Here is a 23,052-nt window from a genome sequence, read left to right as displayed (position 1 = left end):
CACCGAATTTCAGTAGTACATACTGGGAGGTCTTGTATGTCCTTTCAGGGTCAACGTCTCACAACATTCATACGATAGCATAACTCCGTCAACAAGCAGGAACAGAATGTCCACTGCCTTAACCAATAGCATTTTAACTACTCAAACATATCAAAAACATCGTACCAAAACATTTATGTACATTTTGTCAACATTGCAATGACAAAAATTTGTCCCACCAAAATCTGTGGTAAACCTCATCCATAACACAATGAAACAACCTTGTTCTTGTCATATCACCACTGTACCTTACTTAGAACACAGTAAATATCTAATTATTTTTCTCGATCACAAAAAAAAGGGGGGGGGGAAGCAACAGACAAAACAGCCGATAGAGAACAATATTAATTAACATTAAATGTCCTTGCGCTGACAGCTGATAAGATCGGCCGCAAGTTTTTGTGGGTGTCGCAGCCGATATGATATAATCAACTGTAAATTGAGTTGCTATTTCAGTTCACATATCCCACTTTTCCATACTGCCGAACACTTCAAACTCCTTCACAAATGAGCTTCTTTCTATTTACATTATACTTCCTGACAATGTATATGTTCACGGCCTGTTTTCAGCATTCTCCAACGTTCCAACGCAATTCGATGAAACCATATAATGTCTCCTGTAACCACAGGCTATTTGTCAGCGACACTTGAAGGGTTCATTATAGTTATAATTACCTTGTCTAATACCAGGCAGGGACTGTCTCTTCGTGATACTAGAGCAAGGTTAATTATAGTTATAATTACCTTGTCTAATACCAGGCAGGGGCTGTCTCTTCGTGATACCAGAGCAAGAAAGTAAACAGTATCTACTCTATAAATTAAATCAATTAAAAAAACATACACTCTACATGCTCTTTTTCCTCTTTCCCTTGCCATCTACTTTTTTTTATAGTAAGGGTACACAAGGCAAAAAAAAACCCAATGCCACTACCCTGCTGACTCGCTGGTAACTACAACACTACAACAAATGCTGTATTTATCTCAGATATTTTTTATAGAAATAAGCCCACCAAGTAACAAGAACACTTATTTGGTTGACACATATGTAACACTTCATCTATCTTTCATCCTAATCTGTTCTTGAAAATAATGTCGCTGTTATCTTGCTCCTTTCACTTTTCATCACAAAACAATGACATTTCAATTCAAATCCTTTTCGCAGGTGCTGAAATGTCATAACCATATATATTCAACAAATTTTTTTCTTTTTAATTAATCTTACTTTTATAAGTTTCTCATCTCCTTTCACAACAACAAACCAGTTCCTAAAGCATTAGTTCCATTCTATACGTGGCATGTTACTTGTAGAGATGAGGTGGGTAACTTTTATTTTCAAACCACATCATACATCTAGCTGAGGAAAATGTAAAAAAAAAACCAAAAAAACATGCGAACTGAGAATAATGGTATCACATGAACAGATGGTTGACCAAGGAATATGCAAAAAAACGACTTCAATCATATCATGAAAGGATAGGGGGCTGGAGAGCATCGGTGGAGGGGTCACGACCCCTGAATCGACGAAAGACTTCGCTGGCAGGAACACCACCTCCCAGGGATAAGTATGTGTCTCTGAACCTGTAAATGATAAAGATTTTAAAATAATTAGAATAGCCATAAGGAAGAGTAAATAAACAGAATAAAAAATTGATCTATCAGTCACAAACGAATACTGTATTGATTTTTCTCAGTGAAACTACATAGACTTTTGTGGAGAAACAAAAAAGAATGCGAACAATCTTTTTAGTTAGTTTAGTTTTAGTAGAGGTTTTACGGCACTCGCAACTGCATAAGAAGATTAGACCAAGATTAGAACTGCACCAAAAGATTAGAGGTGCTACAAGAGAGTAACAGTAATAAAAAAGAAGAAGGGGAGATAAGGATGATAGATGTTTGACAGGAAAGAAGAAGCAAACCACACCAGAGCACCCGCCAACCACCCACTTCAACAATCATATAGCAGGATAAATCAACAGAATAGTAATAGAACTTGATCCTTAACTTAATCTCTATCTGTCAGAACAACAGGATACAATGCTAAACGAACACAGAGAAAGCCATAACTTTTAACCTTGAGTTATCTGTGACCACATTCCCTTTTAGAAAATATTTCAAGCTCAACCAAAGATCGTACATAGAACGTTGTTCACTCAGCCAGAAGTCCGCGCATTGTTTCAGATGGCGCTGCATGCAGTCTTTGTTTTGAAGCTCTCTTTCGTTATCCCAGAAGGAGAATTATAACACCTCAGCTTGTTAGTTTCACTTTTATTGTTTTTCACACAGGTAGGGTAACTCTATTCGCAAAGTCCACACTTTTTCGAAGAAGGTGCCACAGAACTTTGAGAACGCTTTTTTAATTGGCTCAAAGAGAGGAGTGAACTATCTTGTATACACGATCTTAAACTCAACGTATTGGAAAACCATTCATTAGCTGTAAAAATATGGCCTCATTTGAACCCAATGATTACATAATCCACTGAGATGACAGACAGAAGAAGGCAGGAGCTAATTTACGATAGGATGTATACCAACATATGATCCAGGGCAAAAACAGTCATAATGAGTTATCCAAAACTAAAGCTGATTCAGCATTTTGGTACAATAAAACAAAAACAAAAACTACTGACAAAGTGGCCCAAGGCAGGACTATATCTTACAGGGGCAACAAATCAGACCTCTTTATGTAGCATTACAGTTCCCATCGGGTCTGTCATAACACCTTTACAAGTTTTAGTGGCTACACTAAAAGTAAACTCCAGTTGGTGCAAGACTTTATCAGAGAAAAATACGCCAATCATACACTGGATTATCAAAATACAAAAGCAGGTGTCCCTCCCAGGTAGGTGTGTCAAAAAAACCCTTACCGTTTTCCCAACTTTTTCACTTCATCATCATTTTCCAAGCCAACCTCTTTGAAAGCAGAAAACAAATCGGCAGCAATCATCTGCAAAGAAGAACAAATTCATATTAATGAAACAGGTTACATTGCAATATTCAGATCTACAATTTTAAAAAAAACCCAAAAAGCTGACCATGCCTCTCTGCCTACTTCATGGAAGTATCTTTAGACCACTTCGTACAGCATTGGACTGTGGTGTGAGTAACCCTTGACTAAACATGCAATAGGACATTCTACAACTCTAGCTGTCCTCAACTCACTTAGTCCTTATTGGGGATAAATTCCAAAATGGACGTTCAGACAATTTAAATAACTTTAAGTTCAGTTCAGTTTAGCTTAGCTTAGTTTACCTGTGCTAACTGATGACATTAAAAATTACGCAGCACACATTGAAGCATTTAGATCAATTTCTCAAGCACACAGCCTCATTGAGCCGAAAATGGCGGAGGACACACTTCTCTGTCAGTTAAACTCCGACACTGAAGAAGATTTCAGCTGATTGAGCGAACAGGACGATGATGGCACTGAATAAATGTGATGTTCATATCTGTGTTTTACTATCTGCTGTGGCTTATAAACCAGTACAGCTTATTCGTAAAAAAAGTTCTGATTTCTTAAAAATTTAGTGGGTGCGGCTTATATAAAGGTGTGCTCAATACACCGAACTTTTCGCTGCATAGGCTACAAAGTGGGGCAGGGATGTGCCAGGGTCAGACACTTACCTCTGACCATTTGTGGGAGTAGTACGCGGCTGGGTACAGCTCGCAGAAGATAGGTGTCATTGAGCAGGGGAGACAATCCTTGTCATCCAGAGGGAGTGGCAGAAACGAGTCCCACAGCTGAGCCATGATGGTTCGCCACTGGGTATTTCTGGAAAATACAAGAGAAGAAGAAAAGGTTGCAGATTTTGTTTGTGTGGTAGTAATTAAAAGTAACTGTCAGAACAAAGAAAATGGGCAATGCTTTTACAATTAAAACCCGTTCTGTAACTTCCATGACACCTTCACAAGAAGAGAGTAATTATTCACACAAAAAAACAGAAAGCAGATGGCAGACTCTATTCTATTGACTACATGCTTACTTACAATTCAAACGAGTTTTTAACACTTGTCATAAATGCAGAACCAGTATCCCCAGAGATGCCCAGAGGCAACAAAACACGTCCAGAACTTTTCAGACTCCATGGAAACTACAGGCTTTCTTCAACATTTAGAATCTGAATTTTGATCAAATGTTTCTTGAGCACAAGCAACTGATACCCCAGATTTAGAAACTGAATTTTGAAAAAATCATTCATAATTTTGGGCTTCATACAATTCAACAGTTGACCACCTCTCCATTTTTTTGGCCTTTTGCCAATGAACATTCCAACAAGGACGATCATTTCACTTTTTCTACTCTATACTTACGTCATGTAGATCTCCATATCAAACGCAGAGACATACAGCTGGTACATCATGTCGAAGTTGTAGGAATGGCTGCTGGCTGTTGAATAAAAACAAGGACCACACAACAAAAATTACAGTCAAATCTTTTTTCCCATTCAAGACTCAAATACATACTTTTGAAACAAAAACTGGAGTTCCCTTTCTGAAGTAGACTGGTATAAAATGTGGGGATTTTTTCTTCAGATTTCTATTATAAGGGCCTACTGAAAATGCACCCTAAACTGGGGTTCCTTTTCTGAAAGAGACTGGTATAAATCACATTTTTCAATCTATTTATTTCTATTCTCAGAGCCTACTGACAATACACCACATCACGCAAAAAAAGTCTCTAGCACAATAATTTCTCCACTAAGAGTTCCCAAACACCCAGTACCCCCCAGCTGTAAATATGGCCTCACTTGAACCCACTGATTACATAATCCACTGAGATGACAGACCACCTAGCTGTGTACGAACTCACAACAACCCACTGACCCTTGATGGTGTTCTCCAGCAGGTCGTCAGGAATGGCCTGGCCCGTCTCGTGGTGTCCACTCAGCGACCTGACCACGCTGGGCACCGTCAGCCACTGCTTCAGGAACTTGGAGCACACCTGGACCGCGTCCCACTCAATGTTCTTCTGACCTGAGATTTCGCTGTAGGGGACCTTCGTCAGCATCTGTTGTAGCCCGTGTCCAAACTGTGAAGGTGACAGAAAAGTCAAGAAAGGCGTTACTTACTTCTTTTTTTTTTTTTTACTCTCAAGACATCAAACAGAACTACAGTGGAGTCTGCTTTAACCAATATCTACTGGATCGGCCGATTTTTTTTTTCAGTTTAGCTGGATTTTCGGTTTAGACACGTTGTTCAAATAGAAAAAAACAAAAAAAACAAGGGGATTTTACTGTTTTTCAGTTTGCTGATGTTTTTGGATTAACCATATTCTGTTTAAGCGGAATTCATGAAGTAGTTGTCTTATACTGAATGATAGTGCTATTTTCCAAATAACTACTAAGCTTTGCAAACAGAACCAATATCAAAATTATAAATGGATTTTTTTTTCAGTGTATCTTGCATTTCAGACAGACTGGTCCATGTTCTTTTCTTTCTTTCTGTTGTCCCCTTTTCCAATACCAGTGATGATGATTATCATGTCTTTGTACTTCTCCTTACTTCTAATGCATTCAAAAGAATGAGTTTAAACTTGTGCCATAGACCTTATGTTACATATTCAAACAACCACAAATCCACTCATTTTCTACTTTCAATAAAATTATATCTTCACAGCATCTTCAAAAAAACAAAAAAGGAGAGAGCTACCAAGTCAAATGCCAATAATACAAGGAGGGAAGTAATAAAACTGTGCGTGACTGTCACAACATTTGGACGTACATGTTTAAATACACTACTTATCTGCCCTTAGGTAAATCATTTGCTTCAGACCCTTTCAAACAAAAAGCTTCAACAAATTTCTTTTTTTTAATCAGTCAGTTTCTAAAAAAATAATAAAGGATTGACCTCCTGAAACAACATCTGCACATCTTCAAATCTCATCAGAGAAGGATCGCTGGGAGACTGTGGGCGTGGAATCTTTAAAGACAGGTAGGAATAAGGCCAAGTTCCCATGACTTCACTGTTTTCTGAGAGCAAATACAGAAGAACATGGTGAGCAAAACTTATGATCATATTTTAGAAAGTCCTCACAGACGTTTATTCCAAACTTTCACAATAAATACATCATACTGTAACATGAAACTAAACCAACCTATCGATAACTACATTGTGAAAACAACTCCATAAAAACAAAAACAACGAACTAAACTTTTCACAAAAACTAACCGGCCCTATGCAAAAAGTACAAAAATACTCAATGCATGCATGAAAGTTCTATACATGTTTTAGGTCTTTTAAAAAAATGAATAAACCAAAATATGATATCATAAGCATCTTTAAGGAAGAAACTTATAAAAACCCTGAAGGGTTGCTACGGAAAAGAGAAATAAAGGTCCTCACCTCTGCCCATATCCATGTAGGGGCTGGGTGTCTTCTCGCGTCTTGCAAATGGGTCAAAGTAAAAAGAGCTGAGATGATCCCCTGTAGATTCAATTTTTTTCTTTTTTAGTTTTAGTACTTTTAGCATAAGTTTTACGGCACTTGCAACACAACTAGGTCATAGAAGAGCCAAAAATTAGAGGTGTTCCAGGAGAACAACATGCCAAAAAAAACCCCAAAAACAGGAGAGACAAGGACAACAAGTGTTTCATAGAAAAAAAGAGCAAACCACACCAGACCCCCCCAACCACCTACTTCTATTTGGGGTATCAAAACTCAGATAAACATGGTAAAAATACATCAACTGTCGGGAAATAGATCACATGTTGTTGATGTTGTTTTCAAATCCCCTTAGCTGCGAGCATTTCGCTCAAATAGGCCACATAAGATGTAAAAATTTATCAACAGTTCAAGTACAATAAAATAGGTAAAGAAATATGTACAACTGAACAAAACTGTCCATTAATGTTCACTATAATTTTGGGTTGTTATCAGCAGCCAATACATCCCACTAAATTCCTACCTTAATAGGATCCGCAAGGATACCTCACCCGACTGCCCGTTGTGGGACTGCCAGGAAGAAACAGTACCATTCTACCTCTTTAACTGCCCTGCACTTTGCGATCTGCGTAGCACCTACCTACCTGCCTCCCCAGACATCGAAAATACTCTATACAGCGACAAAGCATAGCTGATTGAAACCTGTAAATTCTTTGCCATATCGACAGACCGAAGGGCTAGATTCCAAATGGCCGCTGGATCGGAAAAGTAAGTAAGTAAAGTAAAGTATCAGCAGCCAATAAGATTTTTGAAATTTACAGAACCACATTCCAAAATGATATCAGCATCACATACATAAGACTGGACAATAACTACAAAACAAAAAGAAAAGAAAAGGAAGAGTAAGAAACATGTTGGACTCATAGAAGGCCAGAGGCCTTGAAATTAGATGGCCAAGGAATTAGAGAAATAAAATAACTCGATCAGAGAAATAAAACATGAGATGCCCGATTCTCTAAAAATATCTTGTGAAGCGGCACCCCTAACAATTCAAAATAGTTCTCTACTATAATCATTCTCTTTAAAGTCTACAAGAAACCAAAATGAACTGTGTGCTAAGTAAAGACCTCCTGTCTGGTCATTCCGACCCACCATTTGCATCTGTGATGTTGAAGAAGCGAGCATCACTATGCCATAAGTCCACTTCTGGTGTTACTTCCTGAAAAAAAATGAAAAAAACATATAACACAACAAAAACGATGAGAGTCAGGACAAACTCATCATCATCATCATTGATTTTTTCACCCTGGGTCAGGATATAGGCCACGAACAAACACTTTCCACCTTTCCCTATCCTGGGCTTGCCTCTTGATGTTATTCCATGTCTTCCCACTTTTCTGTACATTGATTTCTGTGACTCTTCTCCAGGTTCCACGTGGTCTTACCATTGATCTTTTACCCTGTGGGTTCCAATCCAACATTTTCCTTATTATGCAGCTGCCTGACTTCTTGAGAGTACATCCAATCAATCGCCAGGACAAACTAACAAATACAAAAATATGAGAGCCAACCCATTTTCTATAAATCAAACCCTGTCATGTCTATCATCCAAAAGTAAGCACATATGAACAGGACCATTTAAGTAAATGAAATATAAAATCTGAAGAACCCCCCCCCCAGAAATCTTACAGAAAAAGAGAAAAAGGAACAACTTACTTCAAAGCTAACCCCAAACAGCTTCGTACACAAGTCAAACAGGCCAAGCAGCACCGTATTCAATGGGAAGTACTCAGAAACCTTTTCTTTGTCAGCACTGAAAAACGAGAGAATAAAAAGTCTTGAGCATGCACTCACCTTTTCTTTCCAAAGGCACTGACCTACGTTTTCATTATCGTCAAACATCCCATGCCACAAGAACAAAACTAAGTTATGCTTGCAGGATATCATCAGAACTTATACAAACCTTCTCATAGATTACAAGATCACTGTATTCAGGATTTCTGATTCAAGTCTCATTTAAGAGCTCAAGACAACTGAAAAAGAACTGAACAAAGAGTCACTACATCTCAACAAAAAGAAGAACTGACATACCCATAAAGATGTTCCCGCTGCCGTCTCTGCCAGTAGCTCATGTCCCACATCTCCAGACGGTTCCGGAAACCCTCGGACTCAGCAAACTTCTGCAGCTGTTCCACTTCCTCCCACAGCACAGGGGCAAAGCGACCCTTGAGTCTGCAACGTACACGTCATGACATTTTATTATAAAAGAATATTTCACAAAGGCTTCAACTGAAAGACACATTTAGAATCTTTCACTCTTTTTGAGTTTATTCTCTTAATCATAGTCTATGTAAAACCACTTAACATTGCGTTTAAAACATAAAGACTAGCCCCCAAAATATAATTTCTTATCATTATAAGCTAGGCTACAACAACACTATGTCTTATTTTTGTGAAGAGCACCAGAGCATACTGAATAAATCTGCTAAGGACTCTAGTTAGGTAAGGAACAAACAATCAATAGTACATATTTTTTAGATAACAAATATTGCCATTCTTTTATCTCTCCAGCATAGTATTATTTTTTTGAGTCTGAATACTGTTTACTATAGATGATAGTACAGCTCAAAGAGCTTGTTTTGAAAAGGTATAGAGCGCTATATAAATGCCATCTATTATTCTTATTATTATCATTACTAGTATTATCATTATACATATCAAAAAGTTGCACTCTATATAGATACCATGTGTAACTAGAATTGCAGGAATACAACAACTATTTAAAAATAAGTGCTGTTATGTTTGTGTCTGATGTAAAAATGGGAATTAACTATGTTGGGAATGTTGAAAGAATGATTCTTTAATATCACAATTATTTCCCCTCCTTGACACGTCACATATTGTCTCGTTTTGAATGAAAACACACACGAGATTTTAGTGTAAACTAAACTAAATAAAAATCAGTTCACCGGCAGGCAGGCAAGAGAGCGGTTGTGTTTTGTCTTTCTTTCAAGTATTAATCTTTTATAATGTGAGGCCATATGTAGCCGTCACAAGTGCCATACCAAACACTTACGTTTCAATCATGCTGAGGACATTCTCCACTGAACCAGCCATTTTAGTTTCCATGGACATCTCCACAAAGTTCTCATAGCCCAGCATTTTAGCAACATCTGATCTGAAAGTTACAAAAAAAAACCCACCAAAAGTTTTAAAAATATTTCAGGCGGAAAGAGACAGGGACTGGAAGGAGTTCAGCACATAAATGTGGCATTAACATTTTCCTGAATTGAGGGCAACCCACAGACACGTATACTTTATGTGGATGAGTTTTGATAAGCATGAGTTTTAAGGCATTCAAACCCTTCGTACACAGACGTGGCAGAATGTGGCTCCCCTTGAGAGAAAGCTCTAGGGCAGTCTCTCAGAGTTGAAGCGAACTGCACAGTTTGTGCGCGACATCGGACTGACTTTCTAGTTGCTGTCATCAAGAACGAGGAAGAAGAAGGCATTCAAAATACAAGGGTTGTTCAATCCTCTGCAGTGTCAGGCAGGACATCTTGGGAAGAAAATTTAAACCTTTATCATCAGCCAACCCAACACATTTTAAAATAAACAGGGTAAATTTTTACTTTCACTCCCGCACACAGATGCACTGTTTCAAGGGTCAACTGCTGTACTGTTTGCTGCAGATCACACATAAAGCCACTAAAACTGTCGCAAAGCAATTATTTTCAAGACAATTTCAAATCTAACTGTAAAATATCAAATTATGGGTAAAAACAGGGGGGCATGCCTGTAACCCCCCCAGATTTTCTTATACCCCAGTGGGGCAGGCCCCCCTGGAACCCCCCGATTGGTCCAAAGCATGTCTATCTCGGTTAAAAACAATCAAATATTTCAAAAGCTATTAATTTGCAACGGAAATGAAGTTGATATTCGTGTTCAGCGCATCAATATCTAGTAGAAAATAGACAACTGGTAGCTGAGTGTGAGACGGGAGGGAAAGCAAAAAATTACCATAAACAGTTTAGATCATTTCAGAGTCGGGATTCAATCCTGCTTGTCAGGACCAACCCAGGCTGAGAGGGATACATCATTCCTGCGGCATGACCACCAGGATACTCGATTAAAACTCTCCACACACAGGAAACAAAGTCAGGTCTTCTTCGTGCAATGGCAAAGCACCATAACTTTTCACCACAAACACCAGTGCATAACCCCTCGAAGCAAATAAGTATTTGTTTGTTCTAGTAAGAGTTTTACGGCACTTGCAACAGAATAAGGTCATATAAGTGACGAAGAGTAGAGGTGTCACAAGAGAGTAACAAACACAAAAAAGAAGGAGGGGAGATAAAGACGATAGAGATATATTTGATAGGAAAGAAGAAGCAAACCATATCAGAGCACCCGCCAACCGCCCATCGAATAATTATTTGGTAGGATGTAGAGATGTAAAGTGAATTACAACAATCAGTAAAGGTATTTAAATAGAATATCCAGACCAGCATCATGAGTTATCACCCCTCTGAAACAAATACAAGTCTACAAAATATAGCAGCAGGTTTTACTTTTATAGATCTACCAACAAAAACTGCACAATGTAACAGCATAATAGGTGTAAAGCACATGAATGAAGCATGCTGTAGAATTTGGATATGCACTATATAACGGCTATTATTATTTTTCATTATCTATTATCTATTTGTGGTGGCCGAATTTTGAGCACTACTGAGCACTATTTTAAGTGTGCGACCCGTATAGATCTAGCCTCATGTTTTCTTTTTTTACTTGGTGCTAAATTCGACTGTGATCCTTTCATTTGATGCCCATCATCGCTTTTTCATGACTCTATTGTCAAATTCTTCTTCTTGCTACTGGGAAAAATCAACATGCTTCTGTACAACCACGAAAGCAAAATAGAGAATCAATCTATGCATCTATTATCTATTTGTGGTGGCCGAATTTTGCTATTCCAAAGGCTTTTTAATGGCTGCATCGATCGCGATCGACATGCGGTTTTCGTCAAAAGATTCTTTAAAATATTTTCCAGATCATGACGCCCTTCGTTTTTTTCAGTTTTGAGACATTTTGCTGCAAAAAGCTAAATTTCTTTATTTCCCCGATCGCTTTTGTAGGCCCACGCTTCTGTCTCTGTAATTTAAGAAAAGCCACCAGATTTGTTTATGTCGTACTTCCGTTCGATACTATCACGCATTGTCGCGCAATACTGAGCACTATTATAAGTGTGTGACCCCTATAGATGCAGCCTCATGTTTTCTTTTTTTACTTGGTGCTAAATTCGACTGTGATCTTTTCGTTTGATACCCATCATCGCTTTTTCTGGACTCCTCTGTCAAATTCTTTTTCTTGCTACTGGGAACAACGTCAACAGGTCTTAGATTAGAATCTAGATCTAGATAGCGCCTGACCATGTCGTAAAGAAAACGACGTTCTGCAGCTGGAACCCCTCGCGCTCGCAAAGGTCAAGGTAGTAGGCCAATGACTTTCAGTTGATGTTAACCTACCGATCGTCCCTTTTATCGAAAGGGGGCCCAGCTAGTTATATTTAAACTTTGTTTTCCTTGAGCCCACCTGTAGGTCCTGAGGTTGTCGATGAGTTTGTTGTTGTTGAGGAACTGGCCGGCATGAACGTGAGACGCCCGGTTCTGGTAGGCCTGCCAGAGGTTCCAGCGGGTCATGCGATCGCTGCAGTACGTCATCATGGACTGGTAGCTGGCTGGCTGGAGGGTGGCTCTCCAAGGACCCCGGGTGGGATTCTCACTGGGCACAACACAGACAAAAAACATGTTATTTAACCCTATCCGTACGCCCTGGGGTCATTTTGTACCCCCGAGGATGTATTCTTCACATTTTAGAATACTTCTAGTACGAAGATATCTTTGAAACTTTTAGTATTTCTCAAAACATCATTTTGACAGACTGTTATGCAAAGAGTACAGATCTGATTAAAGAGTAATTTCCTCTTTGGAAAGTGGTGGCATTGAGTTCCCCACGTCGAATGGATACAAAAGTAAAACCCGACGCACAGATAGGGTTAATGTTGGCGTTTTTACTCTGTCCATTAACACAGTTTAGAACATTTAGTGGGCAGTCTCAAGACCCTGACTGTCAAGGGCAACCCAGGCAGAGGGGGATATAACATCCTATCAAACAGACTGAGATACTTCTAAATCTCTCCCCCCCCTCAAAAATCAAACCCAAGTCTCCTGCATGCAACGGCAAAGCACTTGACGGATACAGATAAAGATCAATGCCATAACTGCTTGCCCAGTGCTCTCTGGACTTAACACTCTTCTGAAGATGGAATTATTCCTGTTTCAGAACCCAAGTACATATACCATATAACGGGTACACAAATAAATAAAAAACACGGGAAAGGAAATGGCATATCTAGACATCAAATGATATAATATTTTTGGGGGGAGGACAGTTGCATCATGACAAGCAACAAAGACAGAAGACGAAATTATTGAAATGGAAAACTTCAGCATTGCTCAACTTTGCTTTGCAAAGCTTGGCCCGAGGAACTTTAACTGATTCCGTCCATTCGGTGAATGTACTATGTACATATAAGAGTAACTTAGAGCTTCACAGCAATGCATTAAATAGATGCACCCTAGGTCAAAAACTGAACATGCAAAAATAATTCTTTCTAGAGCCTGAAAAAATCATGAATGGAATCAGTTAAGACAATCTTAGGCAAGGGCAGACAGTGAAGGGGTCACGATCTAGGGAAACTGAGATGCAGTGAGCCATGGAGAAACTAAATGTTCATTTTTTAGCCTATTCCTGTACACAGACATGACAAAAGCCAAAGACCAAATTCCTTGCAATTCTGTACCAGTCCCAATTTACCTCTTCATAACTCTCTCATTTCTTTCTCTGTCCGTCCAATAAATGAAGCTCAGCTTAACTATTCTCAATGACAGCATGAGCTCTATCTACAAAAATCAAAGTATGTGTCATACACAAGCAATGTTATCAGTTCATAAAAAAAAAAATGGTTAGGCAAAATCAGACCTGTCTCTTGACATCTGCGCCAGTAAAGGCCAGGGCATCTCCTCCAAAGATCCGAAGTCTGAAATGTCGTGAGTGAACATTTCTGTGCATATTCGAACTTTGTTCCTGTAGAAATTGGAAAAACAGAAAAGAACACAAATTTAAGTTGGATGATATCAAAGCATTAGAAAGAAAAAAATAGAGCAAAACAACTAACATAGCAGGTGCACACATTAACAAACAAACACACACACACACACACAAATATAATATTACAAAAACAAATACAAATGTTGGCATGAGAAAACACACACAAGTGTATACAAAGAGATCCATCTCTGAGTCAGTATTTATGTGACCTAGAGTAATGTCTTATTACAATTTTCATACAAGATTTGAAGACAAAGGAGAGCCTTTCCTTACAATACTGTACAAGAAACAAAATGAATATCCCATGCAATTATGTTCACTTTACTCAACATAAAACATCCTTTAAAGAGTAGAATCATAAATACTTATAGTCATGATAAAAAACAAGAAGTACCTTTATTGAATAACAATATTTATCATCTAGTGCTAAGAAAAAGAAAGACAGACAGACAAAACAGATACACAAACAATGGAAGGGTAGTGATGGTAGTAATGGTGAAAGGCCTTCCAGCACAGCGGATAAAATACCGTTCAGATCGATCATTTAGTTTTTCTTCCCCGGTTCCTACCCGACCATCCTCACCACCCTGCCCGCTCCGCCCGACAGCCCAGCACGTAATTTTAAATCACTTGTCAGAGGGGTTAATTGGGGTGACCGCAGCGCCACTTCTACTGTGCCGGGGCAGTCGTAAATATGTCGTTATAGTGCGAATTGAAAGCCTCTTAACTCTGAAACTATAAATGCTACAAAGCCGATTGAGATTTCATTGTAACGTGCTATGTTTGACCTGTAAGCCGGTATAGCTTGTTTTCTTGCAAGTCCAATTATATCAGTTTTACAAGGGATTTTTAAGTAAGTCTGTGATCTTCAAACTGGCATCTTCAATACTCAGAACTTTTTTAGTTTGGATTTAAATATTTCAATCTGGCCCCAAACGATTTAAACAGAAATTCACGTATCAGTTGCGGTGACAATTTTCATTCACATGTGCAAGTTTCAAGTGCACTAAGTTATTCTGTGATTTTCTGTGATGTTTTTAAAAAATACCAACCCACCACTGTTTTTAGTTTTCTTGCCTCTACTACATCTGATTTTTGTTGTCATTTTGAACAATATTTTCGTCATGGAGTGCCACACTCAACATGATCATATGGAACGCCTTCATGCATTGTGTAGGACATGTGGTGAGAGGTGTTTGACAAAAAAACAAAAACGTCAAAGGAGGAAGGGGTACAAATGTGTTGACTTTATCAACGATATTCTTTTAGTGTTCAGCGTGTCGGTGAGAGAAGATACGAAAGAAGATTTTTCCAAACACATTTGCTTCTCCTGTGTCAGTAGGGTACGACAAGCAAAAGCAAATGGATATGTTGGTACGGTTCAGAAAGCACGACAATTGATGCATGACAGCAAACATCTCTGGGTGAGGTACAACGCTACAACTACGACAACGGTTGCTGAATGCCCAATTTGTGAACGTCACAATCAGACCGGATTGGGCAGCAGAAATGTAGGAAAGAACATGGCATAACAATCCTCACAGACACCAGGAACAAAACAGAGACAGCAACATCATCCCAAGATCCGCTCATACAAGATAATAATTCGACAACATCATCGTACACGCAGATTGATAAAGAGACAGATAGTGTACACGAACATCAAGATCAGAGCACTGCATCAGAACAATTCCTAGAAACAACTGGAGCAACAGAGACAACATCATCATCTAACGATTTACACATTAATCGCACATGGAAAGCCAATCACTTCAGAGAGAATACCACGTATTCAGTCCTGCATCACACGATATATGTCTTTATACAGAAGCATATTTGGCAAAGAAAAGGTCATCCCCAAACAACACATCCTAGAGAAACGCTGCGTTCCTTGGATACAAAAATACGTGTTTGGAATGGCCTTCTATGGTGAGTAAGGGGGGAGCTCATTCATGCAACCGTGGCCAAGCTGGAAAGACAAGTAGCAGCCATAAAAGACAAATGAAAACACGTCAAAACAATCATGCAGTCACAACACATCCAAACCCACCCTGAGCTACTGTCGTGTGCACCACCCATCAAAAGGCGAAAGCTTACAGCGGAAAAATGAGACAATTCCTCCAGTCAAACAATATTGTGTTCTTTTTGTATGTTGTGTTTAGGTTGTGTTTTCATAAGTGTATCGGCAAGGAAAGATCTGTTCTGTAGTTACATGTATCGTGGATATCGCCAGGAAAGATCAAGGTCGCAAAGCAAGAGTTTTGCAAAAATCAACTTCAAACCTGAACAATTACTGATCCAGAAGCTTCTTGCATATGCCCCTTTGTGAGTACAAATTTCATTATGTTCTCAGTCCTGTGCGCAAATTTGATTGAATTCATTGGGGGCAATCACATTTAAATTGATGTTTATAATTAATTAACCATGACACATTTATCAAATTAAGTCCCCTTTTTGAGAACTTCACAGCTTTTAAGTGTCATGTACCATGGTTTTCCGATTTCTTAACTTTCTTCCTTAATATGTTGAATATTTACGTGGTCTTTATTAAAATGTTCATCTTACATTAGCTTTGGCTCACTGTGTTGGCAAACTTGGCAAAAAATAAACAAGAGCGCTGCCGGTGTTCGGCTGATAAGGGAAATCCCCGGCGGTACAGGTAAATGACCCCGTGATCTTGGAAAGCGTAGGCTTGCTTGCCTCGCGCCAGCCGAAACTAAATGGGCGCTCCAAACCCGCTGTGCCAGTTGTGCGCAGCAACCCCACTCAATATCAAAGTTCACACGATAAAACATCAACTAAAACAAAACAAACCTGAAGTTGTGGCTTTCCTTCCCGATGAGCTTCAAGGCCTCCACCAGCTGGCTGCGGTCGGCAGCGGAGAGCTCAATGCCGTTCAGCCGACCCTCAAGAAGATAAACATCCACCAGTCTCCGCTGGAACTCTGTGAGGTTGGCGCTGTTTGACTCCAACTCCTGCAGCATCGAAGACAAGCACAAATGTTTGGTTTAGTAAGCGTATCATGGCACTTGCAACACGGTTAGGTCATACAAATGCCGAAGATTAGAGGTGTTACTAGAAACTTAACAAAAGCAAAATAGGAGGAGGAGTGATAAGGATGACAGATGTTTGATATGAAAGAAGGGGCAAACTATATCAAAGCATCTGCCGTATTCCCATAGACCAACATGTCATTGAGTAAAAGAAAACATGCCAAAACACTGCATAGGAAATTAAAGATGAGTAGGTAATATTTGAACTTTCAAGCAACACTATTTCCTGTGGATGTGCTAGAGGTAAACTTATTACCACGAAATCACACAGAGTTGAGTGAGCAGGACTTCAGAATAATTGTCAATGATATGAAAACAGAAAAGAATTGTCAAAGACTAAAGCCCAACCACATGACTTAAAAGTGAATGGGTTTTAGTTTAGTTTTAGTAGAGGTTTTACGGCGCTCGCAACTGCATAAGGTCATATGAGCGTCAAGGGGTCGATATCAACAGAGAAGTCTTTACAGGGAATCAGACTTACTCTGCTCACCTCTCTAGCTTCAACAGTACTAAGTCTGCTTCAACTATCAAGGCACCCCGGAAATAATGGGTCACAAGAGTGAGACATTCATACAAAAGAAGTAGAGGTAAATGACAATAGAAAGGATTAGGAAAGAAAAAGCAGCAGTTCCCTGTTGTAGTTCAGGCACAGTTATGAGCATGACATTGTTGGATCGGCCCATTTACAATTCTACTGTGCATTAGAACGAGAAATGTCTCCCCCTTTGGGAATAGCCTAAAGACACTTCAGTCAGTGGCACCGCCGTGGGGGGCTTAATGGGTTTTAAACACACAAACATCAATAGTAATGAGCAATATCAAGTATGCATAATCTGACCATGTTGAGCAGCTTTCAAAAGCACCAAATCATTTCTATGCAAACAACAGGACAAAAGAGATTTATTTTAACTTCCCAAGTGAATTAGCCATCTATTTTTTTTTTCAATAATAAAGAGAGAGAACAACATTAATACTGCCAGAAGCTGACAAAACGCTTTTTTCATTTTGATGCCAAAATTTTTTTATTTCTACTGGTGTGAAAAATATCAAATTGAAACTGTAACTCGTTTTTTTAGTAAATTAGAATTTAAATTTCGGAATGACTCTATTTTTAAAAGATTACGCTGACAAAAAAATCTCATCTTTTCAAAACCGCTTTGAAGAATAAAAGACGTGTCAGCTTACGGCAGAATATTTATTTCTACATCAAAACAAGCCGTCAAAAGAGACAAGTATGTTACAGACAAAAAGAAACTCAGCATACTCACTTTGAAGGCATAAAACAAGGTCTCACTGACCCATCTTTCATTCTTTGCTCTTTCAACTTGAGGGTGAACCTGTGCAATAGGTTTCAAAAACACATCATTTTAAATATATATGGAGTGACGGGGTAAAATAAGAGACAAGACTATCAACATCTACTCCCTTCTGCCAATTGAGTCAGTATGAGGTATAATTTATCTTAAAAACCGTATAAACCGTTCTATTCTAGATTTTTCAAATTTATCACTATCCATCCACCATATAACAGTTATTTTTTAATGATTATAAAGCTACTGGATAAACTTTATCAATTATACATAAAAGTTCTGAGGCATTCAATAATGAGTGTGACCAAAATTTCTCCCCTACTCCCTGAAAGAGCTTCCTCTATTAAGTCAGGTGTTTTTGACAGGGAACCAAGAGCTGCAACTTCCTTCTAAATCGCCTAACAAATAAGTAAGGAGATTTTCTAGTCCTGGACATTATAACTATCCAACACTTTGTTTCACGTATTTTGGATGTTATCTTTCGCTTTGCAACAAAATATCAGACAGCACAGTCAAAATTGTCCAAGATGGCCAGGCATCGTCAAGGTGAAAAGAGAATGTCTTAGACAGGTGGACATCTCAGTTAGTTTTAGTAAGGTTTTAAGGCGCTCACAAAAGCATAAGGTAATATGAGCGTCAAGGGGTGGATGTCAATAGAAAAGTCCAAACAGGGAATCAGGCTTACTCTGCTCACCTCTCTAGCCTCAACAGCACAAAGTCTGCTTCAACTATCAAGGCACCCCGAAAATGGAAGTTCATAAGAGAGTGACAAACATACAAAAGAAGTAGAAAATGAAGAAAGAAAAAGCAGCAGTTCCCCCAATGTCGTTCCGGAACAGCATGAGCAAGACATAGATAAATCAGCCCATGGACAATACAACTGTGAATAAGAACATGTTAATATTCCCCCTTTGGGAATGGTCTGTCTAAAGACAACTTCAGTCAGTAGCCTTGCCCTACTCGGGGGGGTGGGGGGGAGGGGGGGTGGACGTCTTGGACAGCGCCAATAATTATGATACTTAACTGATTGAGCCAGCAGCCGTACTCACAGCTGCTGACTGTCTCCTGTGTTTTGACGCAGAGCCTTACCACTTACATTTCAACCCTTTTTTCTGGTGTCATTGAATAGTATTTTTTATTTTGAACATCTATATGCCACACTAAGGGGTTCTATCAAATTAAGTTAATTCTTACTAACCTCTTGTGAGACCACCCGTGACATCCCGAAGCAGTCACAAATTATTTGCATTCGGAGATAAAATTATGCGAGGGCTGAATCAGTTTAAAAACGCAAGGGGAGAGTGGGAAGTCGTCATTCGTACAGGTGACCGTTTGGGCAGGTTGAACAGCATTTCCCTTACCCTCGAGAATGCTCGGCGATAGTCATCAGACACGTAGTTCAAATTTTTCACCGTGGCCCAAGCAGTGTTCAAAGGAACAGCTATTTCCTCCAGGGGATGGTAAACACTCTCAAATGTTTTGTCCTTCTTGGCATCTGTGAATATTCAGAGGACAAGCATTAAAACAGATAAAAGCTTTTTTTTTTCATTCCACAACGAAACTTAAATTGACAAGTCTTCATATACTTAGTAAACTTAGTTGCAAATATTATCTTTATATATTATATTTAATCATAACATTAAGCACCTGCCTTTTGTAATACCTTTAACATGGTACTTAATATTAAGCATATTTTATGGTGCTTTCAGCACCTATAATTACTCATCATATTACACTTTTCTGTAAATGGCCCAATTTTAACAAAAAGATTCCCGCAAAACAGTGAAACTAATGAAGACACAAAGACTTAATATCATCATTCCTGAGACATCAAACTATACTCACCTTTAAGCGCCTCAATGTGGTTCTCCAATTTAGTTTCGTACTCAATAGCCAGCTTGGCACAAGCATTCACACATTTAGCGGGACTTATTTCAGAAAACTGTGGTAGTTGGTCTGTTCGCATTACAGCATTCGTCTCTGCTGTGTCAGGGGGGATCTCAGGCAATCTAAAAAAAAAAAACCACATGATAGTAAATTGCATGAAAAATAGTAATGTGTGGAGTAGAAAAGGTAAAAGTCACTCTACCCTAATTTGTGCCATTATATTGCAAAGTACCAAAGTATCAAAGTGCAGAACTGTGTTCAGTGCCAAACGAACCTGTGTTGTACCGGGAAGAATAGTGAACTGTACATGAATAAAATCTGATGAGAGTGTATAAATTTTCAGAAAGGAACAGAGAACCAAATGTGAAATTAGGGATACTTTGGATTTGGCTGTATTAAGCGTAAGTACTCAGATAAACTCTTTCTGGAACATACAAGTTTAATGAAGTTGCAGTAATGTAAACACAAATAACCATTCTAAAAAGAGAATGAGTTATGAAGACGGGACTTATCCCCTGCAGACACTGAAGTTAAAAAGTTATAAAAATAAAAGACACTGTCCATGTTTCCTAATACTTTTTCAATCATTTGCTTTTGGTATCAAATTTTATCTTCTCATCTCCAACGGAAAAAAAAAAAAATAAATAAATCTCCTACTTGTTTTGAAACACCTAATTTCAAAGCAATTTGTGTCACAACATGGTGGAATCAGGCGCTCGAGAAATTTCGGGCATGAGGAGTTTTTAGTACTATCTTAAAGCTTGTCCATTTGCCTTGCTTTTAAAGAATAAAAAACCCATCTATCTTTAATGGAAGTCCAGATTTGCGTATGAACGAGGTGGGGTCACCTGGTTTCAGTAGTAAAATTAACGAGAAAATAGCTGCCAAAGTTTGGTATCTTCAATAGCAGAGAGAGTCCTTGAAAACTGGAAAATTTCATATTTTGTGCCTTTAATTTAATCAATGTTTTCCAGTAAAATTTACATGAAAATGTGTTTTTGTATGGACATAAAAGGTGTTGAGCCAAAAAAAAAAAAATCGATAAAAATTGACAAAAGGGCAGAAAAAAGCCTGTTACTTTAATTTCATTATTTTGACAAGCGCCTGATTTCCCCATGAAGCATCACATTTCCCCAAGAAATATTTGTGCAAAAAGAAGCTCATTTTAAACACATGAAAACAATCGTGTTTGTGTAGAAAAATGAATGAGTTGTTTCCTGTAGGCTTATAAAATATAATTATCATCTATCCTTTTGAGCTTGTGGTGTGTCTGAAGAGATCAAACGCAATTTCAGCTCAAATTTCAACGGTTAAACAAAAGTAACATAAGTTCAGTACCTACACAAACATTGTGAATCTCATGAAATTTCTAAGAGGTATGTATGCACACAACAAAAGCAAACTTATTACGTGCACATAAATAAACGCTTGCCTAACTTCACTTGCGCAAGATTCATTATGTCATGGGACCCAGGACAAAGAAATCACACAAGGCAAGCATTGTGATGCATCCCAGTGAAATGACACGGGACTGACAGGCAATAAAGGGAGCTTGAACATGCTTGTGGGGTGAAATTGCATTGGACAGCAGGGCAGGGGTACTGTTATTAGTGTAATGTGTTTATTGGTGTATTCAAAAAGCCTACTCTTGAGGCAAAACAAAAAAAAAGCCAGAAATGTTTTCTCCATTGAACAATATTATGTCCTTGGGTCATCTAAAATGCAGTTTTAAGGCTACTCTGCTTGAAAGATTTAGACATATCCAAGGAGGCTCTCATGGCTTAGAGGTAACCCTTTATCTCCGAGGGGGGTAAACCCACAACGCCGAGGCCCTTTGTTGGTGCTAAATCTAAAAAACACAAAAACGTCATTAAATGGGTCATTAAATCGAAACTAGCAAACCTATTTTGACAGTTGAACTAATGAATGAACCACCAGTATAAGAGGCCTGTTTTCGGCAATTGCCGAAAAGTAACTTGATGTCGAAGTCGTTGTAAAGGAATGTGCCCAAGCCGGGGGCAGCGGTTTGCCTGAGATAAAGAGTTAAGGTGTTTGCCCCTCATTCAAATTTAGGTCCCGTATTCGAATCCGAATAGCGACGGAAAATGTTCTTGTGTAATATTTTCTCCTTTCACATCCCGTTTCCTGCTCTCTAACAATGTTCTGTCGTCTGCTTTCCTCTCCACTTTCTGCCCCCACCCCTTCTCCTCCTTTGCCCCCTCCTCTGGGCTCCTGACTCTTTCTGCAGCCTTTTTACTGCTACTCCTTGGCTCCTTCTTACTGCTGTCTTTCAGAAACACCCCTGATCTTATTGTCTTAGGGTAGGAAATTAGATCTACACCTAGCCTTCTCAGACAAGGTAGAAAAATCTCGGGGGTCCCGTGTGAAAGTTGGCACGTTAAAGATCCCTTGGTGGTCCAAACTCGATAAGAGTAGATCTAGGCTTTGGCCGCCATCCGGGGAAAATTCAAAATCTCCTGCCAACTGATAATGTTCAGTGTGTCCCACGCGCTCACCATACTCCTATATTAAGATTCATACAGATCTAGATCTAAATGACCTTATTTTATGCAGTTGCGAGCGCTGTAAAACACACCAAAAACGGAGTGTCTATGTGTACATGTTAACCGAGCACGGAGTCTCAGTATCTTCATGCACGGTAACCGGGTGCTTAGTTTCGGGGGCCCCTTGAGCTAGGTGCACGGTAAATGCTTCGCTCCCTTCATGATCTTGACTTCTTTTGCTTGTTACACAGAATTCTCCAATAATGGCCTGACTACTGTAGCAATTATAAAAGGACTAAAATAATCTATTCATTGTTCTTCCGTTGCTTTAAAAGAAAGCTTTGTCCGAGTTCTGGTTACTAGGGCCCATCATCAAGACCTGTCAGTGAAACTTTCAAACGTTCGCGTTCGCATCACGTGACATGACCTCCTACGTGTGAGTAGTGCGTGTGTCGGGGACCGTCGGTTGTCAAGGTCAACAAAGTTCATTCACACTGGTCGCATTGGTCAAGGTGTTTTCGGGACTTAACCAGTGTGGGACAACCAAGGGGAGGGGGTGGGGGTATTTTTTTGACACTTGGATTTAAAGTGTGAGCTGTGATACATGTACAAATTGAGGATAAAGGAATAAGTAAAAAAAATTAATGAACAACTTTAGCGCGTTGTTTTTTTTTGTGGGTTTTTTTTTTTTTGGGGGGGGGGGGGGCC

The 23,052-nt window shown here is 39.0% G+C and overlaps 1 protein-coding gene across 1 annotated transcript in view; it reads right to left on the bottom strand.

Moving 5' to 3' along the window:
• Positions 1 to 1,160: 1,160 nt before the first annotated feature.
• Positions 1,161 to 23,052, bottom strand: part of LOC101845351 (probable cytosolic oligopeptidase A) — a 27,239-nt gene continuing 5,347 nt past the window's right edge. The window contains exons 2-18 of the mRNA XM_013086550.2: positions 19,799 to 19,962; positions 19,315 to 19,448; positions 17,912 to 17,980; positions 16,405 to 16,565; positions 13,462 to 13,566; positions 12,013 to 12,201; positions 9,494 to 9,595; positions 8,509 to 8,649; positions 8,134 to 8,230; positions 7,570 to 7,636; positions 6,379 to 6,459; positions 5,884 to 6,005; positions 4,861 to 5,065; positions 4,348 to 4,423; positions 3,661 to 3,808; positions 2,904 to 2,983; positions 1,161 to 1,617 (exon numbers count right to left, since the gene is read on the bottom strand). Of these exons, the coding sequence (XP_012942004.1) occupies positions 1,503 to 1,617; positions 2,904 to 2,983; positions 3,661 to 3,808; positions 4,348 to 4,423; positions 4,861 to 5,065; positions 5,884 to 6,005; positions 6,379 to 6,459; positions 7,570 to 7,636; positions 8,134 to 8,230; positions 8,509 to 8,649; positions 9,494 to 9,595; positions 12,013 to 12,201; positions 13,462 to 13,566; positions 16,405 to 16,565; positions 17,912 to 17,980; positions 19,315 to 19,448; positions 19,799 to 19,962 (2,056 nt within the window). The 3' untranslated portion in view covers positions 1,161 to 1,502. The remainder of the gene's footprint in view (positions 1,618 to 2,903; positions 2,984 to 3,660; positions 3,809 to 4,347; positions 4,424 to 4,860; positions 5,066 to 5,883; positions 6,006 to 6,378; positions 6,460 to 7,569; positions 7,637 to 8,133; positions 8,231 to 8,508; positions 8,650 to 9,493; positions 9,596 to 12,012; positions 12,202 to 13,461; positions 13,567 to 16,404; positions 16,566 to 17,911; positions 17,981 to 19,314; positions 19,449 to 19,798; positions 19,963 to 23,052) is intronic.

Source organism: Aplysia californica, unplaced genomic scaffold (assembly GCF_000002075.1).
Source record: "Aplysia californica isolate F4 #8 unplaced genomic scaffold, AplCal3.0 scaffold00478, whole genome shotgun sequence".
Taxonomy (NCBI): Eukaryota; Metazoa; Mollusca; class Gastropoda; order Aplysiida; family Aplysiidae; genus Aplysia; species Aplysia californica.
The sequence above is the reverse complement of the archived record's forward strand: the minus strand, read 5'-3'. Positions and strand labels throughout refer to the sequence as shown.